This window comes from Gnatocerus cornutus, chromosome 1, assembly GCF_029298725.1.
Source record: "Gnatocerus cornutus isolate USDA-ARS CGAHR chromosome 1, icGnaCorn1.1, whole genome shotgun sequence".
NCBI lineage: Eukaryota > Metazoa > Arthropoda > Insecta > Coleoptera > Tenebrionidae > Gnatocerus > Gnatocerus cornutus.
This window is the reverse complement of record NC_142233.1, coordinates 17,114,355-17,142,297: the sequence shown is the minus strand read 5'-3', so window position 1 is coordinate 17,142,297 and position 27,943 is coordinate 17,114,355. Positions and strand designations below refer to the sequence as shown.

General features: G+C 26.3%; 2 protein-coding genes across 2 annotated transcripts; one reads left to right on the top strand and one right to left on the bottom strand.

Annotated features, from left to right (window-relative positions):
• Positions 1 to 138: 138 nt before the first annotated feature.
• On the bottom strand, positions 139 to 20,511 carry LOC148180618 (UDP-glucosyltransferase 2-like). The gene is made up of 3 exons (XM_088049507.1): positions 20,244 to 20,511; positions 724 to 1,506; positions 139 to 670 (listed from the first exon to the last, which is right to left on the bottom strand). Exons 1-3 carry the CDS (start codon positions 20,470 to 20,472, stop codon positions 171 to 173), a joined length of 1,512 nt encoding a protein of 503 aa, XP_087905633.1. The 5' UTR covers positions 20,473 to 20,511; the 3' UTR covers positions 139 to 170.
• A 46-nt stretch (positions 20,512 to 20,557) lies between these two features.
• On the top strand, positions 20,558 to 26,684 carry LOC148180617 (UDP-glucosyltransferase 2-like). The gene is made up of 2 exons (XM_088049501.1): positions 20,558 to 20,826; positions 25,361 to 26,684. Exons 1-2 carry the CDS (start codon positions 20,592 to 20,594, stop codon positions 26,662 to 26,664), a joined length of 1,539 nt encoding a protein of 512 aa, XP_087905627.1. The 5' UTR covers positions 20,558 to 20,591; the 3' UTR covers positions 26,665 to 26,684.
• The last annotated feature ends 1,259 nt before the right edge of the window (positions 26,685 to 27,943 follow it).

The following is a 27,943-nucleotide window of genomic DNA, read 5'->3' as shown; positions in this document are numbered from 1 at the left end:
AATAAAAAGTCGATTTTTTTCGTTCGAAAAATTCCAAATTGTTTATTTTAACTTGAAAATTTTAAACTTGAGAATTTAAAAATTGAATCTTAAGCTACACAAATCACTCAAGGTTCTAAAAGAAAAAAAAATACAAAATTCGTTCAAAAAATTTTTATTTTCCACCTTTCCTACTCTATTTTAACCTTCCTTGCCACTTTCCACACCACCCCAACCCCAACTTTAATCCCATAATACACAGTGACCAAAAAAACCAACCCCAACCCAAACAAGAACGCGATGACATCCACCAAGTAATATTGATACCACGCCAACTTGGTGGAAAACGGCTTCAAGTGGTTGGCGTGTCCATACTTCACCACGTGCTCCACCCAGTAGACTGCACTGTCCAGCGGCTTCACCGGCTGCTCCCTCAACAGCGACGAGAAATAATTCGAATTCTCCTGATAACTAAAATCCGAAGTGACTTTCTTGATGGCGCCAATAAGAAGTTCCTCGTTGAGCTCCTCCGGAGAGAGCGAAAGCCCGATTCTGCGGGACTCGATGAAGGCGGCGTTCGTCAGCTGGTCGCCGTTGAACGGGAGGCAAATCAAAGGGACGTGGAAGTGGAGGGCTTCAATCATGCTGAGGGCTCCGCCGTGGGTGATAAACACCTTCGTGTTGGGGTGGGCTGGAAACAAATTTAATTGAGACACTCTGTATATAAAGTGTTTTGTTGGGTACCCAAGATTGGGACCTGGGGGAGCCACTTCAAGACTTTTACATTTGGTGGGACGCTGGAGAGGTCATCCAGCTCGTACTTCCACAACACCCTCTGTGGTAGCGTCGCCACGGCCTCCAAGAACTTCGCCACGAAGGTTTTGTTGAAGCTCGAGGATTGGAGTTGGCTGCCCAGGCTGAAGAAGATCGCGCCGTCTTCGGCGGCGTCGAGGAAGGCCTTCAGGTCCTGGGGGAGTTGTTGGGGCTCCTCTACGTGGAACCCGCCGACCGGAACGATGTTAGGAGTGAAGGGCCGCGGCGTCTCGAAGCTGAAATGGCTGTTGGACAGCACCAACGCCACGCGGTCTTGCAGCTGGGGGATGCTAGGAGGGTCCGCGAAGTGTCTTTTGAGGATCTCGAAATGCGCCGCGTTCCTCCTCGGGACGTAGAAAGTGGTGAAGACGACGTTGAAGAGCGTCATGATGACGCGGTGCTTGAAGGACATGGAGTCGCTGGTGGGGAGGCCCGCGCCAGGGACGTAGGAGAAGGGTAAGACGTTTCCGGTGAATTCGTTTAAAAGGGCGTTGTTGCCGAAGGAGGAGATGTAGATTACTGGAGCGTTGAAGATGTGGCCGAAGATGAGGGTGGCTTCGTTGTAGAACCAGTCGATGATGATGAGGTCGAAGGTTTGGCCGGAGGTGAGGAGGGTGCGGACTTCTGGGGAGGTGAAAGTGGCTTCGGTGTGGTGGAGGGTCATGTTTTTTAGGTCGGCGAGGTCGAGGCCGCCTTTTGCCACTTTGTTTCTTCCTGGAAAAGTGAAGCGAAGTCAGGAGAGTGTTGGGAAATACATAAAAGTCGGCGAAAAATCGATTAAATTTTGAGCAAAATTACGATTTTTGAAAGTTTTAGTTTTTATATCTAAAGAAGAATAAAACATTCTAAAATTTTTATTTCTTGTTCTAAAATTTTTAATCGTGGCACATTTGATAACTAATGTCTAGGCAATAAGTGTGACAAATTTTATTGCTTTAGCTAAAAATTTGTCAAAGTTAAGAAATTTAGAATAAAAAAATCAATTTTTTTTGTTCGAAAGAAGAATGAAAAATTATAAAATTTTTATTTCCTGTTCTAAAATTTTTAATCTTGGCACATTTGATAACTAATGTCTAGGCAATAAGTGTGACAAATTTTATTGCTATAGCTAAAAAATTGTCAAAGTTACAAAATTTAGAATAAAAAATCAATTTCTTTTGCTCGAAAGAATTCTAAAATTCTTATTTCATGTTCTAAAAAAATCGAACTTCGTCACATTAAATACCCGATTTTTAAGTATTAAGTGTGTCAAATTTCATTGCTCTAATAGTAAAATTGTCAAAGTTAATGAATTAAGAAAGAAAAAGTCACGAGTTTTAGGCAAGAAGTGTGCCAGACTTTATTAATTTAAGAGTAAAATTGTCAACGTTAAGAAACATACAAAAAGTGGAGTTTTTTGTTCGAACAAAAATTTTAAAATTCTTATTTTTTGTTCTAAAATTTTGAACTTTAACACATTTAATAACCTATTTTCAAGCAACAAATATGCCAGATTTCATTGCTCTAGCAAAAAAATTCTCAAAGTTATGGAATTTAGAAAAGAAGAAGAAGAAGAAGTCGAATTTTTTGTTTGAAAGAAATATGAAAAATTTGAAAATTCTCATTTTTTGTTCTACAATTTTGAATTTTGGCAGACTTGAAACACGCAATTACAACGATAAGTGTGCCAAGTTTTATTGCATTAACAGAAAAATTGACATAGTTCAGAAATTTAGAAAAAAAGTCGAAGAAAAATGAAAAATTCCAAAATTTTTATTTTTTGTTCTAGAATTTCAAGCTTTGATACATTTAATAAACGCGTCTTAAGCAATAAGTGTGCCAAATTTTATTGAATTAGTAGTAAAATTGTCAAAATTAAGAAACTTAGAAAAAAAAAATGGAATTTTTTATTCGAAAAAAGAATGAAAAATTCTTAAATTCTTATTTCTTGTTCTAGAATTTCGAAATTTGGTACAATTAATAAACGTTTTTTAGGCAATAAACGTGCTAAAATTCATTGCTTCGGCAAAAAAATTGTAAAAGTTAACAAACTTAAAAAAAAAGTCGAATAATTTTGTTTCTTCAAAAAAAGAATAAAAAATTCTAAAAATTTTATTTTTGTTCTAAAATTTCAAGCTTTAATACATTTAATAAACGCGTCTTAAAGCAATAAGTGTGCCAAATTTTGTTGAATTAGTAGTAAAATTGTCAAAATTAAGAAACTTAGAAAAAAAATGAAATTTTTTATTCGAAAAAAGAATGAAAAATTCTTAAATTCTTATTTCTTGTTCTAGAATTTCGAAATTTGGCACAATTAATAAACGTTTTTTAGGCCATAAACGTGCTAAAATTCATTGCTGTGGCAAAAAAATTGTAAAAGTTAACAAACTCAAAAAAAGTCGCATAATTTTGTTTCTTCAAAAAAAGAATAAAAAATTCTAAAATTTTTATTTTTGTTCTAAAATTTCAAGCTTTAATACATTTAATAAACGCGTCTTAAAGCAATAAGTGTGCCAAATTTTATTGAATTAGGAGTAATATTGTCAAAATTAAGAAACTTAGAAAAAAAATGGAATTTTTTGTTCGAAAAAAGAATGAAAAATTCTAAAATTCTTATTTCTTGTTCTAGAATTTCGAAATTTGGCACAATTAATAAACGTTTTTTAGGCAATAAACGTGCTAAAATTCATTGCTGTGGCAAAAAAATTGTAAAAGTTAACAAACTTAAAAAAAAGTCGAATAATTTTGTTTCTTCAAAAAAAGAATAAAAAATTCTAAAATTTTTATTTTTTGTTCTAAAATTTCAAGCTTTAATACATTTAATAAACGCGTCTTAAAGCAATGAGTGTGCCAAATTTTATTGAATTAGTAGTAAAATTGTCAAAATTAAGAAACTTAGAAAAAAAATAGAATTTTTTATTCGAAAAAGAATGAAAAATTCTAAAATTCTTATTTCTTGTTCTAGAATTTCGAAATTTGGCACAATTAATAAACGTTTTTTAGGCAATAAACGTGCTAAAATTCATTGCTGTGGCAAAAAAATTGTAAAAGTTAACAAACTTAAAAAAAAGTCGCATAATTTTGTTTCTTCAAAAAAAGAATAAAAAATTCTAAAATTTTTATTTTTGTTCTAAAATTTCAAGCTTTAATACATTTAATAAACGCGTCTTAAAGCAATAAGTGTGCCAAATTTTATTGAATTAGGAGTAATATTGTCAAAATTAAGAAACTTAGAAAAAAAATGGAATTTTTTGTTCGAAAAAAGAATGAAAAATTCTAAAATTCTTATTTCTTGTTCTAGAATTTCGAAATTTGGCACAATTAATAAACGTTTTTTAGGCAATAAACGTGCTAAAATTCATTGCTGTGGCAAAAAAATTGTAAAAGTTAACAAACTTAAAAAAAAAGTCGAATAATTTTGTTTCTTCAAAAAAAGAATAAAAAATTCTAAAAATTTTATTTTTGTTCTAAAATTTCAAGCTTTAATACATTTAATAAACGCGTCTTAAAGCAATAAGTGTGCCAAATTTTATTGAATTAGTAGTAAAATTGTCAAAATTAAGAAACTTAGAAAAAAAAATGGAATTTTTTGTTCGAAAAAAGAATGAAAAATTCTAAAATTCTTATTTCTTGTTCTAGAATTTCGAAATTTGGCACAATTAATAAACGTTTTTTAGGCAATAAACGTGCTAAAATTCATTGCTGTGGCAAAAAAATTGTAAAAGTTAACAAACTTAAAAAAAAAGTCGAATAATTTTGTTTCTTCAAAAAAAGAATAAAAAATTCTAAAAATTTTATTTTTGTTCTAAAATTTCAAGCTTTAATACATTTAATAAACGCGTCTTAAAGCAATAAGTGTGCCAAATTTTATTGAATTAGTAGTAAAATTGTCAAAATTAAGAAACGTAGAAAAAAAAATGGAATTTTTTGTTCGAAAAAAGAAAGAAAAATTCTAAAATTCTTATTTCTTGTTCTAGAATTTCGAAATTTGGCACAATTAATAAACGTTTTTTAGGCAATAAACGTGCTAAAATTCATTGCTGTGGCAAAAAAATTGTAAAAGTTAACAAACTTAAAAAAAAGTCGAATAATTTTGTTTCTTCAAAAAAAGAATAAAAAATTCTAAAATTTTTATTTTTTGTTCTAAAATTTCAAGCTTTAATACATTTAATAAACGCGTCTTAAAGCAATAAGTGTGGCAAATTTTATTGAATTAGTAGTAAAATTGTCAAAATTAAGAAACTTAGAAAAAAAAATGGAATTTTTTGTTCGAAAAAAGAAAGAAAAATTCTAAAATTCTTATTTCTTGTTCTAGAATTTCGAAATTTGGCACAATTAATAAACGTTTTTTAGGCAATAAACGTGCTAAAATTCATTGCTGTGGCAAAAAAATTGTAAAAGTTAACAAACTTAAAAAAAAGTCGAATAATTTTGTTTCTTCAAAAAAAGAATAAAAAATTCTAAAATTTTTATTTTTTGTTCTAAAATTTCAAGCTTTAATACATTTAATAAACGCGTCTTAAAGCAATAAGTGTGCCAAATTTTATTGAATTAGTAGTAAAATTGTCAAAATTAAGAAACTTAGAAAAAAAAATGGAATTTTTTGTTCGAAAAAAGAAAGAAAAATTCTAAAATTCTTATTTCTTGTTCTAGAATTTCGAAATTTGGCACAATTAATAAACGTTTTTTAGGCAATAAACGTGCTAAAATTCATTGCTGTGGCAAAAAAATTGTAAAAGTTAACAAACTTAAAAAAAAAGTCGAATAATTTTGTTTCTTCAAAAAAAGAATAAAAAATTCTAAAAATTTTATTTTTGTTCTAAAATTTCAAGCTTTAATACATTTAATAAACGCGTCTTAAAGCAATAAGTGTGCCAAATTTTATTGAATTAGTAGTAAAATTGTCAAAATTAAGAAACGTAGAAAAAAAAATGGAATTTTTTGTTCGAAAAAAGAAAGAAAAATTCTAAAATTCTTATTTCTTGTTCTAGAATTTCGAAATTTGGCACAATTAATAAACGTTTTTTAGGCAATAAACGTGCTAAAATTCATTGCTGTGGCAAAAAAATTGTAAAAGTTAACAAACTTAAAAAAAAGTCGAATAATTTTGTTTCTTCAAAAAAAGAATAAAAAATTCTAAAATTTTTATTTTTTGTTCTAAAATTTCAAGCTTTAATACATTTAATAAACGCGTCTTAAAGCAATAAGTGTGCCAAATTTTATTGAATTAGTAGTAAAATTGTCAAAATTAAGAAACTTAGAAAAAAAAATGGAATTTTTTGTTCGAAAAAAGAAAGAAAAATTCTAAAATTCTTATTTCTTGTTCTAGAATTTCGAAATTTGGCACAATTAATAAACGTTTTTTAGGCAATAAACGTGCTAAAATTCATTGCTGTGGCAAAAAAATTGTAAAAGTTAACAAACTTAAAAAAAAAGTCGAATAATTTTGTTTCTTCAAAAAAAGAATAAAAAATTCTAAAAATTTTATTTTTGTTCTAAAATTTCAAGCTTTAATACATTTAATAAACGCGTCTTAAAGCAATAAGTGTGCCAAATTTTATTGAATTAGTAGTAAAATTGTCAAAATTAAGAAACGTAGAAAAAAAAATGGAATTTTTTGTTCGAAAAAAGAAAGAAAAATTCTAAAATTCTTATTTCTTGTTCTAGAATTTCGAAATTTGGCACAATTAATAAACGTTTTTTAGGCAATAAACGTGCTAAAATTCATTGCTGTGGCAAAAAAATTGTAAAAGTTAACAAACTTAAAAAAAAGTCGAATAATTTTGTTTCTTCAAAAAAAGAATAAAAAATTCTAAAATTTTTATTTTTTGTTCTAAAATTTCAAGCTTTAATACATTTAATAAACGCGTCTTAAAGCAATAAGTGTGCCAAATTTTATTGAATTAGTAGTAAAATTGTCAAAATTAAGAAACTTAGAAAAAAAAAATGAAATTTTTTGTTCGAAAAAAGAATGAAAAATTCTAAAATTCTTATTTCTTGTTCTAGAATTTCGAAATTTGGCACAATTAATAAACGTTTTTTAGGCAATAAACGTGCTAAAATTCATTGCTTCGGCAAAAAAATTGTAAAAGTTAACAAACTTAAAAAAAAGTCGAATAATTTTGTTTCTTCAAAAAAAGAATAAAAAATTCTAAAAATTTTATTTTTGTTCTAAAATTTCAAGCTTTAATACATTTAATAAACGCGTCTTAAAGCAATAAGTGTGCCAAATTTTATTGAATTAGTAGTAAAATTGTCAAAATTAAGAAACTTATAAAAAAAAATGGAATTTTTTGTTCGAAAAAAGAATGAAAAATTCTAAAATTCTTATTTCTTGTTCTAGAATTTCGAAATTTGGCACAATTAATAAACGTTTTTTAGGCAATAAACGTGCTAAAATTCATTGCTGTGGCAAAAAAATTGTAAAAGTTAACAAACTTAAAAAAAAAAGTCGAATAATTTTGTTTCTTCAAAAAAAGAATAAAAAATTCTAAAATTTTTATTTTTGTTCTAAAATTTCAAGCTTTAATACATTTAATAAACGCGTCTTAAAGCAATAAGTGTGCCAAATTTTATTGAATTAGTAGTAAAATTGTCAAAATTAAGAAACTTAGAAAAAAAAATGGAATTTTTTGTTCGAAAAAAGAATGAAAAATTCTAAAATTCTTATTTCTTGTTCTAGAATTTCGAAATTTGGCACAATTAATAAACGTTTTTTAGGCAATAAACGTGCTAAAATTCATTGCTGTGGCAAAAAAATTGTAAAAGTTAACAAACTTAAAAAAAAGTCGAATAATTTTGTTTCTTCAAAAAAAGAATAAAAAATTCTAAAGTTTTTATTTTTTGTTCTAAAATTTCAAGCTTTAATACATTTAATAAACGCGTCTTAAAGCAATAAGTGTGGCAAATTTTATTGAATTAGTAGTAAAATTGTCAAAATTAAGAAACTTAGAAAAAAAATGGAATTTTTTGTTCGAAAAAAGAATGAAAAATTCTAAAATTCTTATTTCTTGTTCTAGAATTTCGAAATTTGGCACAATTAATAAACGTTTTTTAGGCAATAAACGTGCTAAAATTCATTCCTGTGGCAAAAAAATTGTAAAAGTTAACAAACTTAAAAAAAAAGTCGAATAATTTTGTTTCTTCAAAAAAAGAATAAAAAATTCTAAAATTTTTATTTTTTGTTCTAAAATTTCAAGCTTTAATACATTTAATAAACGCGTCTTAAAGCAATAAGTGTGGCAAATTTTATTGAATTAGTAGTAAAATTGTCAAAATTTAGAAACTTAGAAAAAAAATGGAATTTTTTATTCGAAAAAAGAATGAAAAATTCTTAAATTCTCATTTCTTGTTCTAGAATTTCGAAATTTGGCACAATTAATAAACGTTTTTTAGGCAATAAACGTGCTAAAATTCATTGCTGTGGCAAAAAAATTGTAAAAGGTTACAAACTTAAAAAAAAAGTCGAATAATTTTGTTTCTTCAAAAAAAGAATAAAAAATTCTAAAATTTTTACTTTTTGTTCTAAAATTTCAAGCTTTAATACATTTAATAAACGCGTCTTAAAGCAATAAGTGTGCCAAATTTTATTGAATTAGTAGTAAAATTGTCAAAATTAAGAAACTTAGAAAAAAAAATGGAATTTTTTGTTCGAAAAAAGAATGAAAAATTCTAAAATTCTTATTTCTTGTTCTAGAATTTCGAAATTTGGCACAATTAATAAACGTTTTTTAGGCAATAAACGTGCTAAAATTCATTGCTGTGGCAAAAAAATTGTAAAAGTTAACAAACTTAAAAAAAAGTCGAATAATTTTGTTTCTTCAAAAAAAGAATAAAAAATTCTAAAATTTTTATTTTTTGTTCTAAAATTTCAAGCTTTAATACATTTAATAAACGCGTCTTAAAGCAATAAGTGTGGCAAATTTTATTGAATTAGTAGTAAAATTGTCAAAATTAAGAAACTTAGAAAAAAAATGGAATTTTTTGTTCGAAAAAAGAATGAAAAATTCTAAAATTCTTATTTCTTGTTCTAGAATTTCGAAATTTGGCACAATTAATAAAAGTTTTTTATACAATAAACGTGCTAAAATTCATTGCTTCGGCAAAAAAATTGTAAAAGTTAACAAACCTAGAAAAAAAGTAATAATAATTTTGTTTCTTCAAAAAAAGAATAAAAAATTCTAAAATTTTTACTTTTTGTTCTAAAATTTCAAGCTTTAATACATTTAATAAACGCGTCTTAAAGCAATAAGTGTGGCAAATTTTATTGAATTAGTAGTAAAATTGTCAAAATTAAGAAACTTAGAAAAAAAAATGGAATTTTTTGTTCGAAAAAAGAATGAAAAATTCTAAAATTCTTATTTCTTGTTCTAGAATTTCGAAATTTGGCACAATTAATAAACGTTTTTTAGGCAATAAACGTGCTAAAATTCATTGCTGTGGCAAAAAAATTGTAAAAGTTAACAAACTTAAAAAAAAAGTCGAATAATTTTGTTTCTTCAAAAAAAGAATAAAAAATTCTAAAATTTTTATTTTTTGTTCTAAAATTTCAAGCTTTAATACATTTAATAAACGCGTCTTAAAGCAATAAGTGTGGCAAATTTTATTGAATTAGTAGTAAAATTGTCAAAATTAAGAAACTTAGAAAAAAAAATGGAATTTTTTGTTCGAAAAAAGAATGAAAAATTCTAAAATTCTTATTTCTTGTTCTAGAATTTCGAAATTTGGCACAATTAATAAACGTTTTTTAGGCAATAAACGTGCTAAAATTCATTGCTGTGGCAAAAAAATTGTAAAAGTTAACAAACTTAAAAAAAAAGTCGAATAATTTTGTTTCTTCAAAAAAAGAATAAAAAATTCTAAAATTTTTATTTTTTGTTCTAAAATTTCAAGCTTTAATACATTTAATAAACGCGTCTTAAAGCAATAAGTGTGCCAAATTTTATTGAATTAGTAGTAAAATTGTCAAAATTAAGAAACTTAGAAAAAAAAATGGAATTTTTTGTTCGAAAAAAGAATGAAAAATTCTAAAATTCTTATTTCTTGTTCTAGAATTTCGAAATTTGGCACAATTAATAAACGTTTTTTAGGCAATAAACGTGCTAAAATTCATTGCTGTGGCAAAAAAATTGTAAAAGTTAACAAACTTAAAAAAAAGTCGAATAATTTTGTTTCTTCAAAAAAAGAATAAAAAATTCTAAAATTTTTACTTTTTGTTCTAAAATTTCAAGCTTTAATACATTTAATAAACGCGTCTTAAAGCAATAAGTGTGGCAAATTTTATTGAATTAGTAGTAAAATTGTCAAAATTAAGAAACTTAGAAAAAAAATGGAATTTTTTATTCGAAAAAGAATGAAAAATTCTTAAATTCTTATTTCTTGTTCTAGAATTTCGAAATTTGGCACAATTAATAAACGTTTTTTAGGCAATAAACGTGCTAAAATTCATTGCTGTGGCAAAAAAATTGTAAAAGTTAACAAACTTAAAAAAAAGTCGAATAATTTTGTTTCTTCAAAAAAAGAATAAAAAATTCTAAAATTTTTACTTTTTGTTCTAAAATTTCAAGCTTTAATACATTTAATAAACGCGTCTTAAAGCAATAAGTGTGGCAAATTTTATTGAATTAGTAGTAAAATTGTCAAAATTAAGAAACTTAGAAAAAAAATGGAATTTTTTATTCGAAAAAGAATGAAAAATTCTTAAATTCTTATTTCTTGTTCTAGAATTTCGAAATTTGGCACAATTAATAAACGTTTTTTAGGCAATAAACGTGCTAAAATTCATTGCTGTGGCAAAAAAATTGTAAAAGTTAACAAACTTAAAAAAAAAGTCGAATAATTTTGTTTCTTCAAAAAAAGAATTAAAAATTCTAAAGTTTTTATTTTTTGTTCTAAAATTTCAAGCTTTAATACATTTAATAAACGCGTCTTAAAGCAATAAGTGTGCCAAATTTTATTGAATTAGTAGTAAAATTGTCAAAATTAAGAAACTTAGAAAAAAAAATGGAATTTTTTGTTCGAAAAAAGAATGAAAAATTCTTAAATTCTTATTTCTTGTTCTAGAATTTCAAAATTTGGCACAATTAATAAACGTTTTTTAGGCAATAAACGTGCTAAAATTCATTGCTGTGGCAAAAAAATTGTAAAAGTTAACAAACTTAAAAAAAAGTCGAATAATTTTGTTTCTTCAAAAAAAGAATAAAAAATTCTAAAATTTTTATTTTTTGTTCTAAAATTTCAAGCTTTAATACATTTAATAAACGCGTCTTAAAGCAATAAGTGTGGCAAATTTTATTGAATTAGTAGTAAAATTGTCAAAATTAAGAAACTTAGAAAAAAAATGGAATTTTTTGTTCGAAAAAAGAATGAAAAATTCTAAAATTCTTATTTCTTGTTCTAGAATTTCGAAATTTGGCACAATTAATAAACGTTTTTTAGGCAATAAACGTGCTAAAATTCATTGCTGTGGCAAAAAAATTGTAAAAGTTAACAAACTTAAAAAAAAGTCGAATAATTTTGTTTCTTCAAAAAAAGAATAAAAAATTCTAAAATTTTTATTTTTTGTTCTAAAATTTCAAGCTTTAATACATTTAATAAACGCGTCTTAAAGCAATAAGTGTGCCAAATTTTATTGAATTAGTAGTAAAATTGTCAAAATTAAGAAACTTAGAAAAAAAAATGGAATTTTTTGTTCGAAAAAAGAATGAAAAATTCTTAAATTCTTATTTCTTGTGCTAGAATTTCGAAATTTGGCACAATTAATAAACGTTTTTTAGGCAATAAACGTGCTAAAATTCATTGCTGTGGCAAAAAAATTGTAAAAGTTAACAAACTTAAAAAAAAAGTCGAATAATTTTGTTTCTTCAAAAAAAGAATAAAAAATTCTAAAATTTTTATTTTTTGTTCTAAAATTTCAAGCTTTAATACATTTAATAAACGCGTCTTAAAGCAATAAGTGTGCCAAATTTTATTGAATTAGTAGTAAAATTGTCAAAATTAAGAAACTTAGAAAAAAAAATGGAATTTTTTGTTCGAAAAAAGAATGAAAAATTCTAAAATTCTTATTTCTTGTTCTAGAATTTCAAAATTTGGCACAATTAATAAACGTTTTTTAGGCAATAAACGTGCTAAAATTCACTGCTGTGGCAAAAAAATTGTAAAAGTTAACAAACTTAAAAAAAAGTCGAATAATTTTGTTTCTTCAAAAAAAGAATAAAAAATTCTAAAATTTTTATTTTTTGTTCTAAAATTTCAAGCTTTAATACATTTAATAAACGCGTCTTAAAGCAATAAGTGTGCCAAATTTTATTGAATTAGTAGTAAAATTGTCAAAATTAAGAAACTTAGAAAAAAAAATGGAATTTTTTGTTCGAAAAAAGAATGAAAAATTCTTAAATTCTTATTTCTTGTTCTAGAATTTCGAAATTTGGCACAATTAATAAAAGTTTTTTATACAATAAACGTGCTAAAATTCATTGCTTCGGCAAAAAAATTGTAAAAGTTAACAAACCTAGAAAAAAAGTAATAATAATTTTGTTTCCTCAAAAAAAGAATAAAAAATTCTAAAATTTTTATTTTTTGTTCTAAAATTTCAAGCTTTAATACATTTAATAAACGCGTCTTAAAGCAATAAGTGTGCCAAATTTTATTGAATTAGTAGTAAAATTGTCAAAATTAAGAAACTTAGAAAAAAAAATGGAATTTTTTGTTCGAAAAAAGAATGAAAAATTCTAAAATTCTTATTTCTTGTTCTAGAATTTCAAAATTTGGCACAATTAATAAACGTTTTTTAGGCAATAAACGTGCTAAAATTCATTGCTGTGGCAAAAAAATTGTAAAAGTTAACAAACTTAAAAAAAAGTCGAATAATTTTGTTTCTTCAAAAAAAGAATAAAAAATTCTAAAATTTTTATTTTTTGTTCTAAAATTTCAAGCTTTAATACATTTAATAAACGCGTCTTAAAGCAATAAGTGTGCCAAATTTTATTGAATTAGTAGTAAAATTGTCAAAATTAAGAAACTTAGAAAAAAAATGGAATTTTTTGTTCGAAAAAAGAATGAAAAATTCTAAAATTCTTATTTCTTGTTCTAGAATTTCGAAATTTGGCACAATTAATAAACGTTTTTTAGGCAATAAACGTGCTAAAATTCATTGCTGTGGCAAAAAAATTGTAAAAGTTAACAAACTTAAAAAAAAGTCGAATAATTTTGTTTCTTCAAAAAAAGAATAAAAAATTCTAAAATTTTTATTTTTTGTTCTAAAATTTCAAGCTTTAATACATTTAATAAACGCGTCTTAAAGCAATAAGTGTGCCAAATTTTATTGAATTAGTAGTAAAATTGTCAAAATTAAGAAACTTAGAAAAAAAAATGGAATTTTTTGTTCGAAAAAAGAATGAAAAATTCTTAAATTCTTATTTCTTGTTCTAGAATTTCAAAATTTGGCACAATTAATAAACGTTTTTTAGGCAATAAACGTGCTAAAATTCACTGCTGTGGCAAAAAAATTGTAAAAGTTAACAAACTTAAAAAAAAGTCGAATAATTTTGTTTCTTCAAAAAAAGAATAAAAAATTCTAAAATTTTTATTTTTTGTTCTAAAATTTCAAGCTTTAATACATTTAATAAACGCGTCTTAAAGCAATAAGTGTGGCAAATTTTATTGAATTAGTAGTAAAATTGTCAAAATTAAGAAACTTAGAAAAAAAATGGAATTTTTTGTTCGAAAAAAGAATGAAAAATTCTAAAATTCTTATTTCTTGTTCTAGAATTTCGAAATTTGGCACAATTAATAAACGTTTTTTAGGCAATAAACGTGCTAAAATTCATTGCTGTGGCAAAAAAATTGTAAAAGTTAACAAACTTAAAAAAAAGTCGAATAATTTTGTTTCTTCAAAAAAAGAATAAAAAATTCTAAAATTTTTATTTTTTGTTCTAAAATTTCAAGCTTTAATACATTTAATAAACGCGTCTTAAAGCAATAAGTGTGCCAAATTTTATTGAATTAGTAGTAAAATTGTCAAAATTAAGAAACTTAGAAAAAAAAATGGAATTTTTTGTTCGAAAAAAGAATGAAAAATTCTAAAATTCTTATTTCTTGTTCTAGAATTTCGAAATTTGGCACAATTAATAAACGTTTTTTAGGCAATAAACGTGCTAAAATTCATTGCTGTGGCAAAAAAATTGTAAAAGTTAACAAACTTAAAAAAAAGTCGAATAATTTTGTTTCTTCAAAAAAAGAATAAAAAATTCTAAAATTTTTACTTTTTGTTCTAAAATTTCAAGCTTTAATACATTTAATAAACGCGTCTTAAAGCAATAAGTGTGCCAAATTTTATTGAATTAGTAGTAAAATTGTCAAAATTAAGAAACTTAGAAAAAAAAATGGAATTTTTTGTTCGAAAAAAGAATGAAAAATTCTAAAATTCTTATTTCTTGTTCTAGAATTTCGAAATTTGGCACAATTAATAAACGTTTTTTAGGCAATAAACGTGCTAAAATTCATTGCTGTGGCAAAAAAATTGTAAAAGTTAACAAACTTAAAAAAAAAGTCGAATAATTTTGTTTCTTCAAAAAAAGAATAAAAAATTCTAAAGTTTTTATTTTTTGTTCTAAAATTTCAAGCTTTAATACATTTAATAAACGCGTCTTAAAGCAATAAGTGTGCCAAATTTTATTGAATTAGTAGTAAAATTGTCAAAATTAAGAAACTTAGAAAAAAAAAATGGAATTTTTTGTTCGAAAAAAGAATGAAAAATTCTAAAATTCTTATTTCTTGTTCTAGAATTTCGAAATTTGGCACAATTAATAAACGTTTTTTAGGCAATAAACGTGCTAAAATTCATTGCTGTGGCAAAAAAATTGTAAAAGTTAACAAACTTAAAAAAAAGTCGAATAATTTTGTTTCTTCAAAAAAAGAATAAAAAATTCTAAAATTTTTATTTTTGTTCTAAAATTTCAAGCTTTAATACATTTAATAAACGCGTCTTAAAGCAATAAGTGTGGCAAATTTTATTGAATTAGTAGTAAATTTGTCAAAATTAAGAAACTTAGAAAAAAAATGGAATTTTTTATTCGAAAAAAGAATGAAAAATTCTAAAATTCTTATTTCTTGTTCTAGAATTTCGAAATTTGGCACAATTAATAAAAGTTTTTTATACAATAAACGTGCTAAAATTCATTGCTTCGGCAAAAAAATTGTAAAAGTTAACAAACCTAGAAAAAAAAGTAATAATAATTTAGTTTCTTCAAAAAAAGAATAAAAAATTCTAAAATTTTTATTTTTTGTTCTAAAATTTCAAGCTTTAATACATTTAATAAACGCGTCTCAAAGCAATAAGTGTGCCAAATTTTATTGAATTAGTAGTAAAATTGTCAAAATTAAGAAACTTATAAAAAAAAATGGAATTTTTTGTTCGAAAAAAGAATGAAAAATTCTAAAATTCTTATTTCTTGTTCTAGAATTTCGAAATTTGGCACAATTAATAAACGTTTTTTAGGCAATAAACGTGCTAAAATTCATTGCTGTGGCAAAAAAATTGTAAAAGTTAACAAACTTAAAAAAAAAAGTCGAATAATTTTGTTTCTTCAAAAAAAGAATAAAAAATTCTAAAATTTTTATTTTTGTTCTAAAATTTCAAGCTTTAATACATTTAATAAACGCGTCTTAAAGCAATAAGTGTGCCAAATTTTATTGAATTAGTAGTAAAATTGTCAAAATTAAGAAACTTAGAAAAAAAATGGAATTTTTTATTCGAAAAAAGAATGAAAAATTCTAAAATTCTTATTTCTTGTTCTAGAATTTCGAAATTTGGCACAATTAATAAACGTTTTTTAGGCAATAAACGTGCTAAAATTCATTGCTGTGGCAAAAAAATTGTAAAAGTTAACAAACTTAAAAAAAAAGTCGAATAATTTTGTTTCTTCAAAAAAAGAATAAAAAATTCTAAAGTTTTTATTTTTTGTTCTAAAATTTCAAGCTTTAATACATTTAATAAACGCGTCTTAAAGCAATAAGTGTGCCAAATTTTATTGAATTAGTAGTAAAATTGTCAAAATTAAGAAACTTAGAAAAAAAATGGAATTTTTTATTCGAAAAAAGAATGAAAAATTCTAAAATTCTTATTTCTTGTTCTAGAATTTCGAAATTTGGCACAATTAATAAAAGTTTTTTATACAATAAACGTGCTAAAATTCATTGCTTCGGCAAAAAAATTGTAAAAGTTAACAAACCTAGAAAAAAAAGTAATAATAATTTAGTTTCTTCAAAAAAAGAATAAAAAATTCTAAAATTTTTATTTTTTGTTCTAAAATTTCAAGCTTTAATACATTTAATAAACGCGTCTCAAAGCAATAAGTGTGCCAAATTTTATTGAATTAGTAGTAAAATTGTCAAAATTAAGAAACTTATAAAAAAAAATGGAATTTTTTGTTCGAAAAAAGAATGAAAAATTCTAAAATTCTTATTTCTTGTTCTAGAATTTCGAAATTTGGCACAATTAATAAACGTTTTTTAGGCAATAAACGTGCTAAAATTCATTGCTGTGGCAAAAAAATTGTAAAAGTTAACAAACTTAAAAAAAAAGTCGAATAATTTTGTTTCTTCAAAAAAAGAATAAAAAGTTCTAAAATTTTTATTTTTTGTTCTAAAATTTCAAGCTTTAATACATTTAATAAACGCGTCTTAAAGCAATAAGTGTGCCAAATTTTATTGAATTAGTAGTAAAATTGTCAAAATTAAGAAACTTAGAAAAAAAAAATGGAATTTTTTGTTCGAAAAAAGAATGAAAAATTCTAAAATTCTTATTTCTTGTTCTAGAATTTCGAAATTTGGCACAATTAATAAACGTTTTTTAGGCAATAAACGTGCTAAAATTCATTGCTGTGGCAAAAAAATTGTAAAAGTTAACAAACTTAAAAAAAAGTCGAATAATTTTGTTTCTTCAAAAAAAGAATAAAAAATTCTAAAATTTTTATTTTTGTTCTAAAATTTCAAGCTTTAATACATTTAATAAACGCGTCTTAAAGCAATAAGTGTGGCAAATTTTATTGAATTAGTAGTAAATTTGTCAAAATTAAGAAACTTAGAAAAAAAATGGAATTTTTTATTCGAAAAAAGAATGAAAAATTCTAAAATTCTTATTTCTTGTTCTAGAATTTCGAAATTTGGCACAATTAATAAAAGTTTTTTATACAATAAACGTGCTAAAATTCATTGCTTCGGCAAAAAAATTGTAAAAGTTAACAAACCTAGAAAAAAAAGTAATAATAATTTAGTTTCTTCAAAAAAAGAATAAAAAATTCTAAAATTTTTATTTTTTGTTCTAAAATTTCAAGCTTTAATACATTTAATAAACGCGTCTCAAAGCAATAAGTGTGCCAAATTTTATTGAATTAGTAGTAAAATTGTCAAAATTAAGAAACTTATAAAAAAAAATGGAATTTTTTGTTCGAAAAAAGAATGAAAAATTCTAAAATTCTTATTTCTTGTTCTAGAATTTCGAAATTTGGCACAATTAATAAACGTTTTTTAGGCAATAAACGTGCTAAAATTCATTGCTGTGGCAAAAAAATTGTAAAAGTTAACAAACTTAAAAAAAAAAGTCGAATAATTTTGTTTCTTCAAAAAAAGAATAAAAAATTCTAAAATTTTTATTTTTGTTCTAAAATTTCAAGCTTTAATACATTTAATAAACGCGTCTTAAAGCAATAAGTGTGCCAAATTTTATTGAATTAGTAGTAAAATTGTCAAAATTAAGAAACTTAGAAAAAAAATGGAATTTTTTATTCGAAAAAAGAATGAAAAATTCTAAAATTCTTATTTCTTGTTCTAGAATTTCGAAATTTGGCACAATTAATAAACGTTTTTTAGGCAATAAACGTGCTAAAATTCATTGCTGTGGCAAAAAAATTGTAAAAGTTAACAAACTTAAAAAAAAAGTCGAATAATTTTGTTTCTTCAAAAAAAGAATAAAAAATTCTAAAGTTTTTATTTTTTGTTCTAAAATTTCAAGCTTTAATACATTTAATAAACGCGTCTTAAAGCAATAAGTGTGCCAAATTTTATTGAATTAGTAGTAAAATTGTCAAAATTAAGAAACTTAGAAAAAAAATGGAATTTTTTATTCGAAAAAAGAATGAAAAATTCTAAAATTCTTATTTCTTGTTCTAGAATTTCGAAATTTGGCACAATTAATAAAAGTTTTTTATACAATAAACGTGCTAAAATTCATTGCTTCGGCAAAAAAATTGTAAAAGTTAACAAACCTAGAAAAAAAAGTAATAATAATTTAGTTTCTTCAAAAAAAGAATAAAAAATTCTAAAATTTTTATTTTTTGTTCTAAAATTTCAAGCTTTAATACATTTAATAAACGCGTCTCAAAGCAATAAGTGTGCCAAATTTTATTGAATTAGTAGTAAAATTGTCAAAATTAAGAAACTTATAAAAAAAAATGGAATTTTTTGTTCGAAAAAAGAATGAAAAATTCTAAAATTCTTATTTCTTGTTCTAGAATTTCGAAATTTGGCACAATTAATAAACGTTTTTTAGGCAATAAACGTGCTAAAATTCATTGCTGTGGCAAAAAAATTGTAAAAGTTAACAAACTTAAAAAAAAAGTCGAATAATTTTGTTTCTTCAAAAAAAGAATAAAAAGTTCTAAAATTTTTATTTTTTGTTCTAAAATTTCAAGCTTTAATACATTTAATAAACGCGTCTTAAAGCAATAAGTGTGCCAAATTTTATTGAATTATTGTCAAAATTAAGAAACTTAGAAAAAAAAAATGGAATTTTTTGTTCGAAAAAAGAAAGAAAAATTCTAAAATTCTTATTTCTTGTTCTAGAATTTCGAAATTTGGCACAATTAATAAACGTTTTTTAGGCAATAAACGTGCTAAAATTCATTGCTGTGGCAAAAAAATTGTAAAAGTTAACAAACTTAAAAAAAAGTCGAATAATTTTGTTTCTTCAAAAAAAGAATAAAAAATTCTAAAATTTTTATTTTTTGTTCTAAAATTTCAAGCTTTAATACATTTAATAAACGCGTCTTAAAGCAATGAGTGTGCCAAATTTTATTGAATTAGTAGTAAAATTGTCAAAATTAAGAAACTTAGAAAAAAAAATGGAATTTTTTGTTCGAAAAAAGAATGAAAAATTCTAAAATTCTTATTTCTTCTTCTAGAATTTCGAAATTTGGCACAATTAATAAAAGTTTTTTATACAATAAACGTGCTAAAATTCATTGCTTCGGCAAAAAAATTGTAAAAGTTAACAAACCTAGAAAAAAAAGTAATAATAATTTTGTTTCTTCAAAAAAAGAATAAAAAATTCTAAAATTTTTATTTTTTGTTCTAAAATTTCAAGCTTTAATACATTTAATAAACGCGTCTTAAAGCAATAAGTGTGCCAAATTTTATTGAATTAGTAGTAAAATTGTCAAAATTAAGAAACTTAGAAAAAAAAATGGAATTTTTTGTTCGAAAAAAGAATGAAAAATTCTAAAATTCTTATTTCTTGTTCTAGAATTTCGAAATTTGGCACAATTAATAAACGTTTTTTAGGCAATAAACGTGCTAAAATTCATTGCTGTGGCAAAAAAATTGTAAAAGTTAACAAACTTAAAAAAAAGTCGAATAATTTTGTTTCTTCAAAAAAAGAATAAAAAATTCTAAAATTTTTATTTTTTGTTCTAAAATTTCAAGCTTTAATACATTTAATAAACGCGTCTTAAAGCAATGAGTGTGCCAAATTTTATTGAATTAGTAGTAAAATTGTCAAAATTAAGAAACTTAGAAAAAAAATGAAATTTTTTGTTCGAAAAAAGAATGAAAAATTCTAAAATTCTTATTTCTTGTTCTAGAATTTCGAAATTTGGCACAATTAATAAACGTTTTTTAGGCAATAAACGTGCTAAAATTCATTGCTGTGGCAAAAAAATTGTAAAAGTTAACAAACTTAAAAAAAAAGTCGAATAATTTTGTTTCTTCAAAAAAAGAATAAAAAATTCTAAAATTTTTATTTTTTGTTCTAAAATTTCAAGCTTTAATACATTTAATAAACGCGTCTTAAAGCAATAATTGTGCCAAATTTTATTGAATTAGTAGTAAAATTGTTAAAATTAAGAAACTTAGAAAAAAAAATGGAATTTTTTGTTCGAAAAAAGAATGAAAAATTCTAAAATTCTTATTTCTTCTTCTAGAATTTCGAAATTTGGCACAATTAATAAAAGTTTTTTATACAATAAACGTGCTAAAATTCATTGCTTCGGCAAAAAAATTGTAAAAGTTAACAAACCTAGAAAAAAAGGTAATAATAATTTTGTTTCTTCAAAAAAAGAATGAAAAATTCTAAAATTTTAATTTTTTGTTCCAAAATTTCGTCACACTTAGTAATCGATTTTTCGATCACCAAATGACGAGTTTTTATTAAGATCCAACGTATAATTATGAAGAAATCGTCAAAAACGATCAAATACTTTTCAAATCGTCCAAGTGCTCCCGCAGGAACACGTCTTGGTAGTTCTCCACCTCCTCCTCCAGAGGAAACGAGCTGACCATCACCACCTCGTGCCCCCTCTTCGCCAGAGCGCCCAACAGCACCTGCCCCAACCGCGTATGACTGCGCCCTGGATGATTAAACACCCCCAGGATCCTCGCCCCGTGGCAACAAAGCGCTGAAAGTATCACCAAAAAACACACTCTCATCTTCACACCGTCTTATCTACATTAAACGTTGCGCCACGAGTCGATTCAAAGTGTTATCTCAAGTGGGATATCTTAATGAAATCAGAGTCTAATCACTTTCGGTTGTTCAGATTGGAGAAATGGGTGCGCATTTCTACGTGATTTTCTTCGCGTTGCTGCAATATGCCAACGGGGCGAATGTTTTGGGGTTGTATTTCCATGCGGGGAAGAGTCATCATATCCTGGGGGAGATGCTGCTGAAGGAGTTGGCGAGGAGGGGGCACAATGTCACGATGGCCAGTCCGTTTCCTTTGGGCGAGGCGTTTCCGAATTATACGGATGTGCATTTGACGGGGATACTGGAAGACCAGTTGGGTGAGTTGGAAAGTCTTCAGTTTTCTAAAATTTCTATTTTGTTCATTTTTAAGTTTTTGGGAGACTTTTCAAATTCTGTTTTTATCTTCGCTTTTTCAAATTCTTAATTTTCTACTTTTGAGATTTCTAAACTGGAAAATTTTAAAATTTCTTCACTTTGACATTGCCTAAATTGAGTGTTGATTTCTACATTTGCAGATCTGCAAAGAAATATTAATTTCTGGCCTTTTAATGTTCTCAAATTTAGGAAATTTAAAAAAAATTGGATTTATATAACTCTGGAAATCTTCAATTATTCATTACTCATTACTTTTGGGACACTTATTAGTTGTGCCAAGTTACAAAATTTTAGAACAAACCAGTCAAATTTTAGATTTCTTTATTTTTGCGACGACCACAAATTTTTGAAATCTGTAATAAATTCCGAACTTTGATAATTTCGCAGATGAAACTGTGAAATTTTGCAGAGTCATTGTTTTTGAAAAGTTTATCAATTGTACCACATTACAAAATTTTAGAACAAAAAACAAAAATTTTAGAAATTTTTTAATTTTAGGATAAACACAAAATTTCTTTTTTATATTAAATCTAATAATTTAAATAAAACTTTAATAATTGCAAGGCATAAAGTTATTGTTAATAAGATGTTTATTAATTGTGCCAAATTAAAAAAAATAGAGCAAATATTAAAAAAAAATTAAAATTTTGATTATTAAGATGAACACTTCTCAAATTATTGATTAAATTCTTTAAATTTGATAATTTTCAAAGCTAAAATGTCAAAAATTTGCAGGTTCATTGTTTATAATACGTTTATTAATTGTGCAAATTTACAAAATTTTAGAACGAAAAAGTCAAATTTTAGAACTTTTTATGTTAATGACGACAACAAACCTATTCAAATCTGTAATAAATCCTATAATTTTGACAATTTAGCATATAAAACGGCGAAATTTTTAAAGAACTTATCAGTTGCGTCAACTTACAAAATTTAAAAAAAAAATAAAAATTGCAGAAAATTTTGGTAAATAAAAATTTTAGAAAATTTTAGAAAATTTTGATTTTTAAAATGAACACAAAATCTCCAATCATTGATTAAATTCTATCTTTCATAATTGCAAATCTAAAAAGTCCAAAATTTGTAAAGTTTTTGCCTTAAAAACGTTTATTAATTGTGTCAAACTACAAAATTTTAGAACAAACTAGTCAAATTTTAGAATTTTTTATTATTGCGACGACCACAAACTTTTGAAATCTGTAATAAATTCCGTAACTTTGATAATTTCGTAGATAAAATGGCGAAATTCTACAGAGTCATTGTTTTTGAAAAGCTTATTAATAGTGCTAAATTTTGATTTTAAAGATGAACACAAATCTTACGATTTTATAATAAATTCTATATAACTTCAATGGTTGCAGAGCTAAAAAGTCAAAAATTTGCATAATAATTTGAAAATAAGATGCTTAGTATTTGTGCCAAATTACAAACATATGAAGCAAAAAATAAAAATTTTAGAAAATTTTGGAAATTTTAATTTTTAAAATGAACACAAAATCGCAAATGCTTGATTAAGTTCTTTAACTTTTATAATTGCAAAGCTAAAAAGTCGAAAATTTTCAGATTTATTGTTTTTAATACCTTTATTAATTGTGCAAATTTACAAAATTTTAGAACAAGAAAGTCAAATTTTAGAACTTTTTATTTTAATAACGACCACAAACTTATTTAAATCTGTAATAAATCCTATAATTTTGACAATTTTGTAGATAAAACGGCGAAATTTTGCAAAATCATTGCTTTTAACGAGTTAATCAGTTGTGCGACTTTCAAAAGTTGAGAACAAAAAATTAAACTTTTTGAAAATTTTGATTTCTAAAATGAACAGTCCAATCTTTGATTAAATTCTATAACTTTCATAATTGCAAAGCTAAAATGTCCAAAATTTGTAGAGTTATAGTCTTTAGGATTTGTATTAATTGTGTCAAATAACCAAATTTTAAAACAAACTAGTCAAATTTTAAAATTTTGTATTATTGCGACGATCACAAACTTTTGAAATCTGTAATAAATTCCGTAACTTTGATAATTTCGCAGATAAAACAACGAAATTTTGCAGGATCATTGTTTTTAAAGAGTTTATCAACTGTGCCAAATTACAAAATTTTAGAGCAAAAAATAAAAATCTTAGAAAATTTTGGAAAATTTTGATTTTTAGGGTGAACACAAAGTCTCAAATTCTTAATTAAATTCTTTAACTTTTATAATTGCAAAGCTAGAAAATCAAAAATTTGCAGATTTATTGTTTCTAATACTTGTATTAATTGTGCAAATTTACAGAATTTTAGAACAAGAAAGTCAAATTTTAAAATTTTTTATTTAATGACGGCCATAAACTTATTCAAATTTGTAATAAATTCTATAATTTTGCTAGGCCATTGTTTTTAAAAAGTTAATCAGTTGTGTCAGTTTACAAAATTTTAAAACAAAAAAAAAATTCAGAAAATTTTGATTTTTTAGATGAACACAAATCTACAATTTTCGATTAAATTCTGTAACTTTCATAATTGCAAAGCTAAATAGTACAAAATTTGTAGAATTATTGTGTATAGGACGTTTATTAATTGTGTCAAATTACAAAATTTTTGAACAAATTAGTCAAATATATTTTTTTTTATTTTTGCGACGACCACAAACTTTTGAAATCTGTAATAAATTCCGTAACATTGGCAATTCCGTAGATAAAACATCGAAATTTTGCAAGGTTATTGTTTTTAAACAGTTTAGCAGTTGTACCAACTTTCAAAATTTTAGAGCAAAAACCAAAAATTTTAAACAATTTTGCTTTTTAAAATTGACACAAATCTTACGATTTTATAATAAATTCTATAACTTCAATGGTTGCAGAGCTACAAAGTGAAAAATTTGCATAGTTATTGCCAATAGGATGCTTATTAATTGTTCTAAATTACAAAAATTTAGAGTGAAAAATAAAAATTTTAGAAAATTTTGGAAAATTTTCTATTTTAGGATGAACATAAAATGTCTTATTTTATATTAAATTTTATAACTTTAATAATTGCTGAGCTACATAGTCAAAAATTTCATGGTTATTTCTAACAGAATGTTTATTAATTGTGCAAAATTACAAAAATTTTAGAAAATTTTGATTATTCAGATGAACACAAAATCTCCAATTTTAATTAAATTCTACAACTTTAACAAGTTTAAAGCTTAAATTGCTAAAATTTGCAGTTATTGTCTTTAAGGCGCTTATTCTTTTTGCCAAATTAGAAAAATTTAGAACAAAAGTCAAATTTTAGAATTTTTTATTTTTGCAGACCACTAACTGGAATAAATTCCGTAACTTTGATAATTTCGTAGATAAAATGGCGAAATTTTGCAGGGTCATTGTTTTTGAAAAGTTTATCAATTGTGCCAAATTACAAAATTTTCGAGCAAAAAACAAAAATTTTAGACAATTTTGGTTTTTAAGATTAACACAAAATGTACAATTTTATGTTAAATTCTATAACTTTAATAGTTGCAGAACTACAACGACTAAAATTTGCGTAGTTATTGCTAATAGGATGCATATTCATTACGTCTAATTAAAAAAATTTAGAGCAAATAATAAAAATTTTAGAAAATTTTGGAAATTTTAATTTTTAAGATGAAGACAAAATCTCAAATTCTTGATTAAATTCTTTAACTTTTATAATTGCAAAGCTAGAAAGTCGAAAATTTGTAGATTTATTATTTTTAATACGTTTATTAATTGTGCAAATTTACAAAATTTTAGAACAAGAAAATCAAATTTTAGAACTTTTTATTTTAATGACGACCACAAACTTATTCAAATCTGTAATAAATCCTAAAATTTTGACAATTTTGCAGATAAAACGGCGAAATTTTGCATAATCATTGTTTTTAACAAGTTAATTAGTTGTGCCAACTTACAAAATTTTAGAACAAAAAATAAGAGATTTTGAAAATTTTGATTTTTAAGATGAACACAAATCTTACGATTTTATAATAAATTCTATAACTTCAATAGTTCCAGAGCTAATAAGTCAAAAATTTGCATAGTTATTGCCAGTAAGATGCTTATTAATTGTTCTAAATTACAAAAATTTAGAGCAAAAAATAAAAATTTTAGAAAATTTTGGAAAATTTTTATTTTTAAGATGAACAAAAAAGCAATTTTTTTTATTAAATTCTATAACTTTAATAATTGCAAAGCTAAAAAGTCGCAAATTTGCAGAGTTATTGCTTTTAAGATGATTAATAATTGTGCCAAATTACAGAAAATTAGAAAGAAAAACTTGCGAGAAAAACGATGGTGAAGACCACATCTTCCTGTCTATAACTAAAAATTCACTATCCGCGACTTTAAATGCTTCCAACTAAGTTATTTGTGAATTGAATTAAAAAATTTGCACATTTTTGGATTCTGCGTGAAATTCTGCGTAAAATGAGCACCAATAGTTGACCGAATTTAATAACAAAATTTTCAAAATTAATTTTCCTCTTCAGCGCGCGAGAGCATGTTCATGAAAATGAACGCTGGCCACGCCTTCATCGGGGTCAACGACGTCCTCGAGCTAACCCGCGCCCAAACCGAACTCACCCTCAACCACACCGAAATGAAGAAACTCTTAGAATCCGGCACGAAATTCGACGTCATCATCATCGACTGGTTCATGAACAGCGCCATCCTCATGTTCGGCCAACTCTTCGACGCCCCCATCATCCCCATAGCCTCCCACGGCACCACCCACCTCGCCAACTACATCGTGGCCAACCCATCACCCCCTTCCTACGTCCCCAACGTCATGTTGGCCTTCTCCGCGAAGATGTCGTTCCTCCAGAGAGTCCTCAATGGCATCGTCACGGTGGGGTACAACCTCGCCGGGCACAACAACGCGCAGTACCACCAGAGGCTGTTGGAGAAGTACTTCGAGGATCCGCCGACCATCGAGGAGTTGAGGGAGAGGGTGGCGGTGGTGCTGTCCAATGGGCATTATAGCTTTGAGTCGGCGAGGCCGTTTGTGCCGAATTTGATCCCGGTGGGCGGCTTCCACGTGGGGGAATCAAAGGCGCTCCCTGAAGACCTCCAGGAGTTCATGGATGGCGCGGAGAACGGCGTGGTGTACTTCAGTCTGGGCTCCAACATGAAGAGCGTGTTGCTTCCTGAAGAGAAACAACAGCAGATCTTGAGGGCCTTCGCCAAGATCCCATATCGAGTCTTGTGGAAATGGGAGGACGACCACCTCCAGGACAAGCCGAAGAACGTCCTCATCAGGAAGTGGTTGCCGCAGAACGACATCCTCGGGCATCCGAAGCTGAAACTCTTCATAACTCATGGGGGGTTGTTGAGCACCATTGAGGCGCTCCATCATGGGGTTCCGGTCCTGGGGATTCCGATTTTCGGGGACCAGAAGGCCAACATCCCCAACGCGGTTTCCGCCGGCTATGCGCTCCAACTGGAGCTGGGTGAGTTGGACGAGGAGCGACTGGGCCGCGCTCTGGAGGAGCTTCTGCACAACGGAAAGTACGCAGAGAATGCGAAGAAGAGGTCGCGGCTCCTCCACGACCAGCCCATGGCCCCCATGGAGACGGCGGTGTTTTGGGTTGAACACGTCATCCGACACAAGGGGGCGCCACATTTGCGCAACGAAGGGAGCTACTTGGCGTGGTACCAATATTTGATGATAGATGTCGCCGTGTTCGTGACAGTAATGCTGTGGATAATCCTTTATGTCGTTTACTTCGCAGTTAAAACTCTAGCGGGTTTGTGTGTGAAGAAACAGAGTAATAAGAAGGAAAAAACGAACTAAATAAAAAGAAATAAAATGTTTAGTCTTTTTTTTTTAATTCAAAATTTACCATCGGCATGTTTAAACGCTTCTAAATCAGTCATTTATTGACGTATGTGGAAAATTCGCCCAGTTTTGGATTCTGCGTGAAATTCTGCGTAAAATGAGCACAAATACTTTAAGATTGCTCCAGAAATAAGCGAGACATCGACAAAGACTGAATTAGAGACCAAAATGCAACTTCCATACAAAAAAAAAATAAAATTTAGAATCCGAACTATTTAAAATCGATTTTCAAGCTAAAAAATCGCGGGAAAACGATTTCCCTAACTGTTTTTCTTATATTCGCCTTAATTCCGGAGATATCGAGCAAAATCGTTTTCGAACCTCCAAAATTTTGGCCCTCTGGCGACAATCCATAACTTCAAACGCCTCTAACTCAGTTAATTGTTGTCGGACGAGCAAAATAAGGATGTTTTTGGATTCAGCGCGAAATTCTGCGTAAAATGAGCGTAAAATAGCTCAAATTTCCATAACAAATAACCGAGATATCGACCGAGTTAGATTTTCAGAGGGATTTTTGAGTCATTTTCAAGAGGCTGTTTCGGGGCGAAAACTGCGTTTAGTATTGTTGAATTATATATCAATCGAAAGAGAAGCTCGAGATCTATCTAGTGGCCAAATCTCAGATCGATCAGACAAGTAGATTACGAGGGGCGATCAAAAAACGAAAAATTGAAAATTTTTCCTCGATTAAATCGCAAAATTTTTTTGGCCCAAAAGTTTACCATCGAATTTTCGTGTTTTGAGAGTTGATTCTAGAGTAGAATGAGCCGAGAAAAACGATGGCGCAAGCCGTTTTTCAAAATCTTTTTTAGTTTCGGAGATATCGAGCTTTGAAATTTTTCCAACTCAAAATCCAATATCCGAAACTTTGATCGCTCATACCTCAGTTATTTCTGAACCGATCTTAACAAATCTTACCTTTTTGGATTCTCCGCAAAATTCTGCGTAAAATGAGCCCCAATACGTTAAAATTGCTTTATAAATAAGCGAGATAGCAACCGAGTCTAAATTAGAGACAGAAAGGCTAACTTCCACATTAAAAAAAATAAAATTATGAATTCAAACTATCAAAGATCGATTTCTTAGGTAAAATATTTCAAAAAAAACAATTCCAAAAAGGGTAGTTTGATATTTGCCAAAATTCCGGAGATATCAAGCAAAATCATTTTCGCACTTTCAAAATTTTGGCCCTCTGGCGACAACCCTTAATTTCAAACGCCTCTAACTCAGTTAT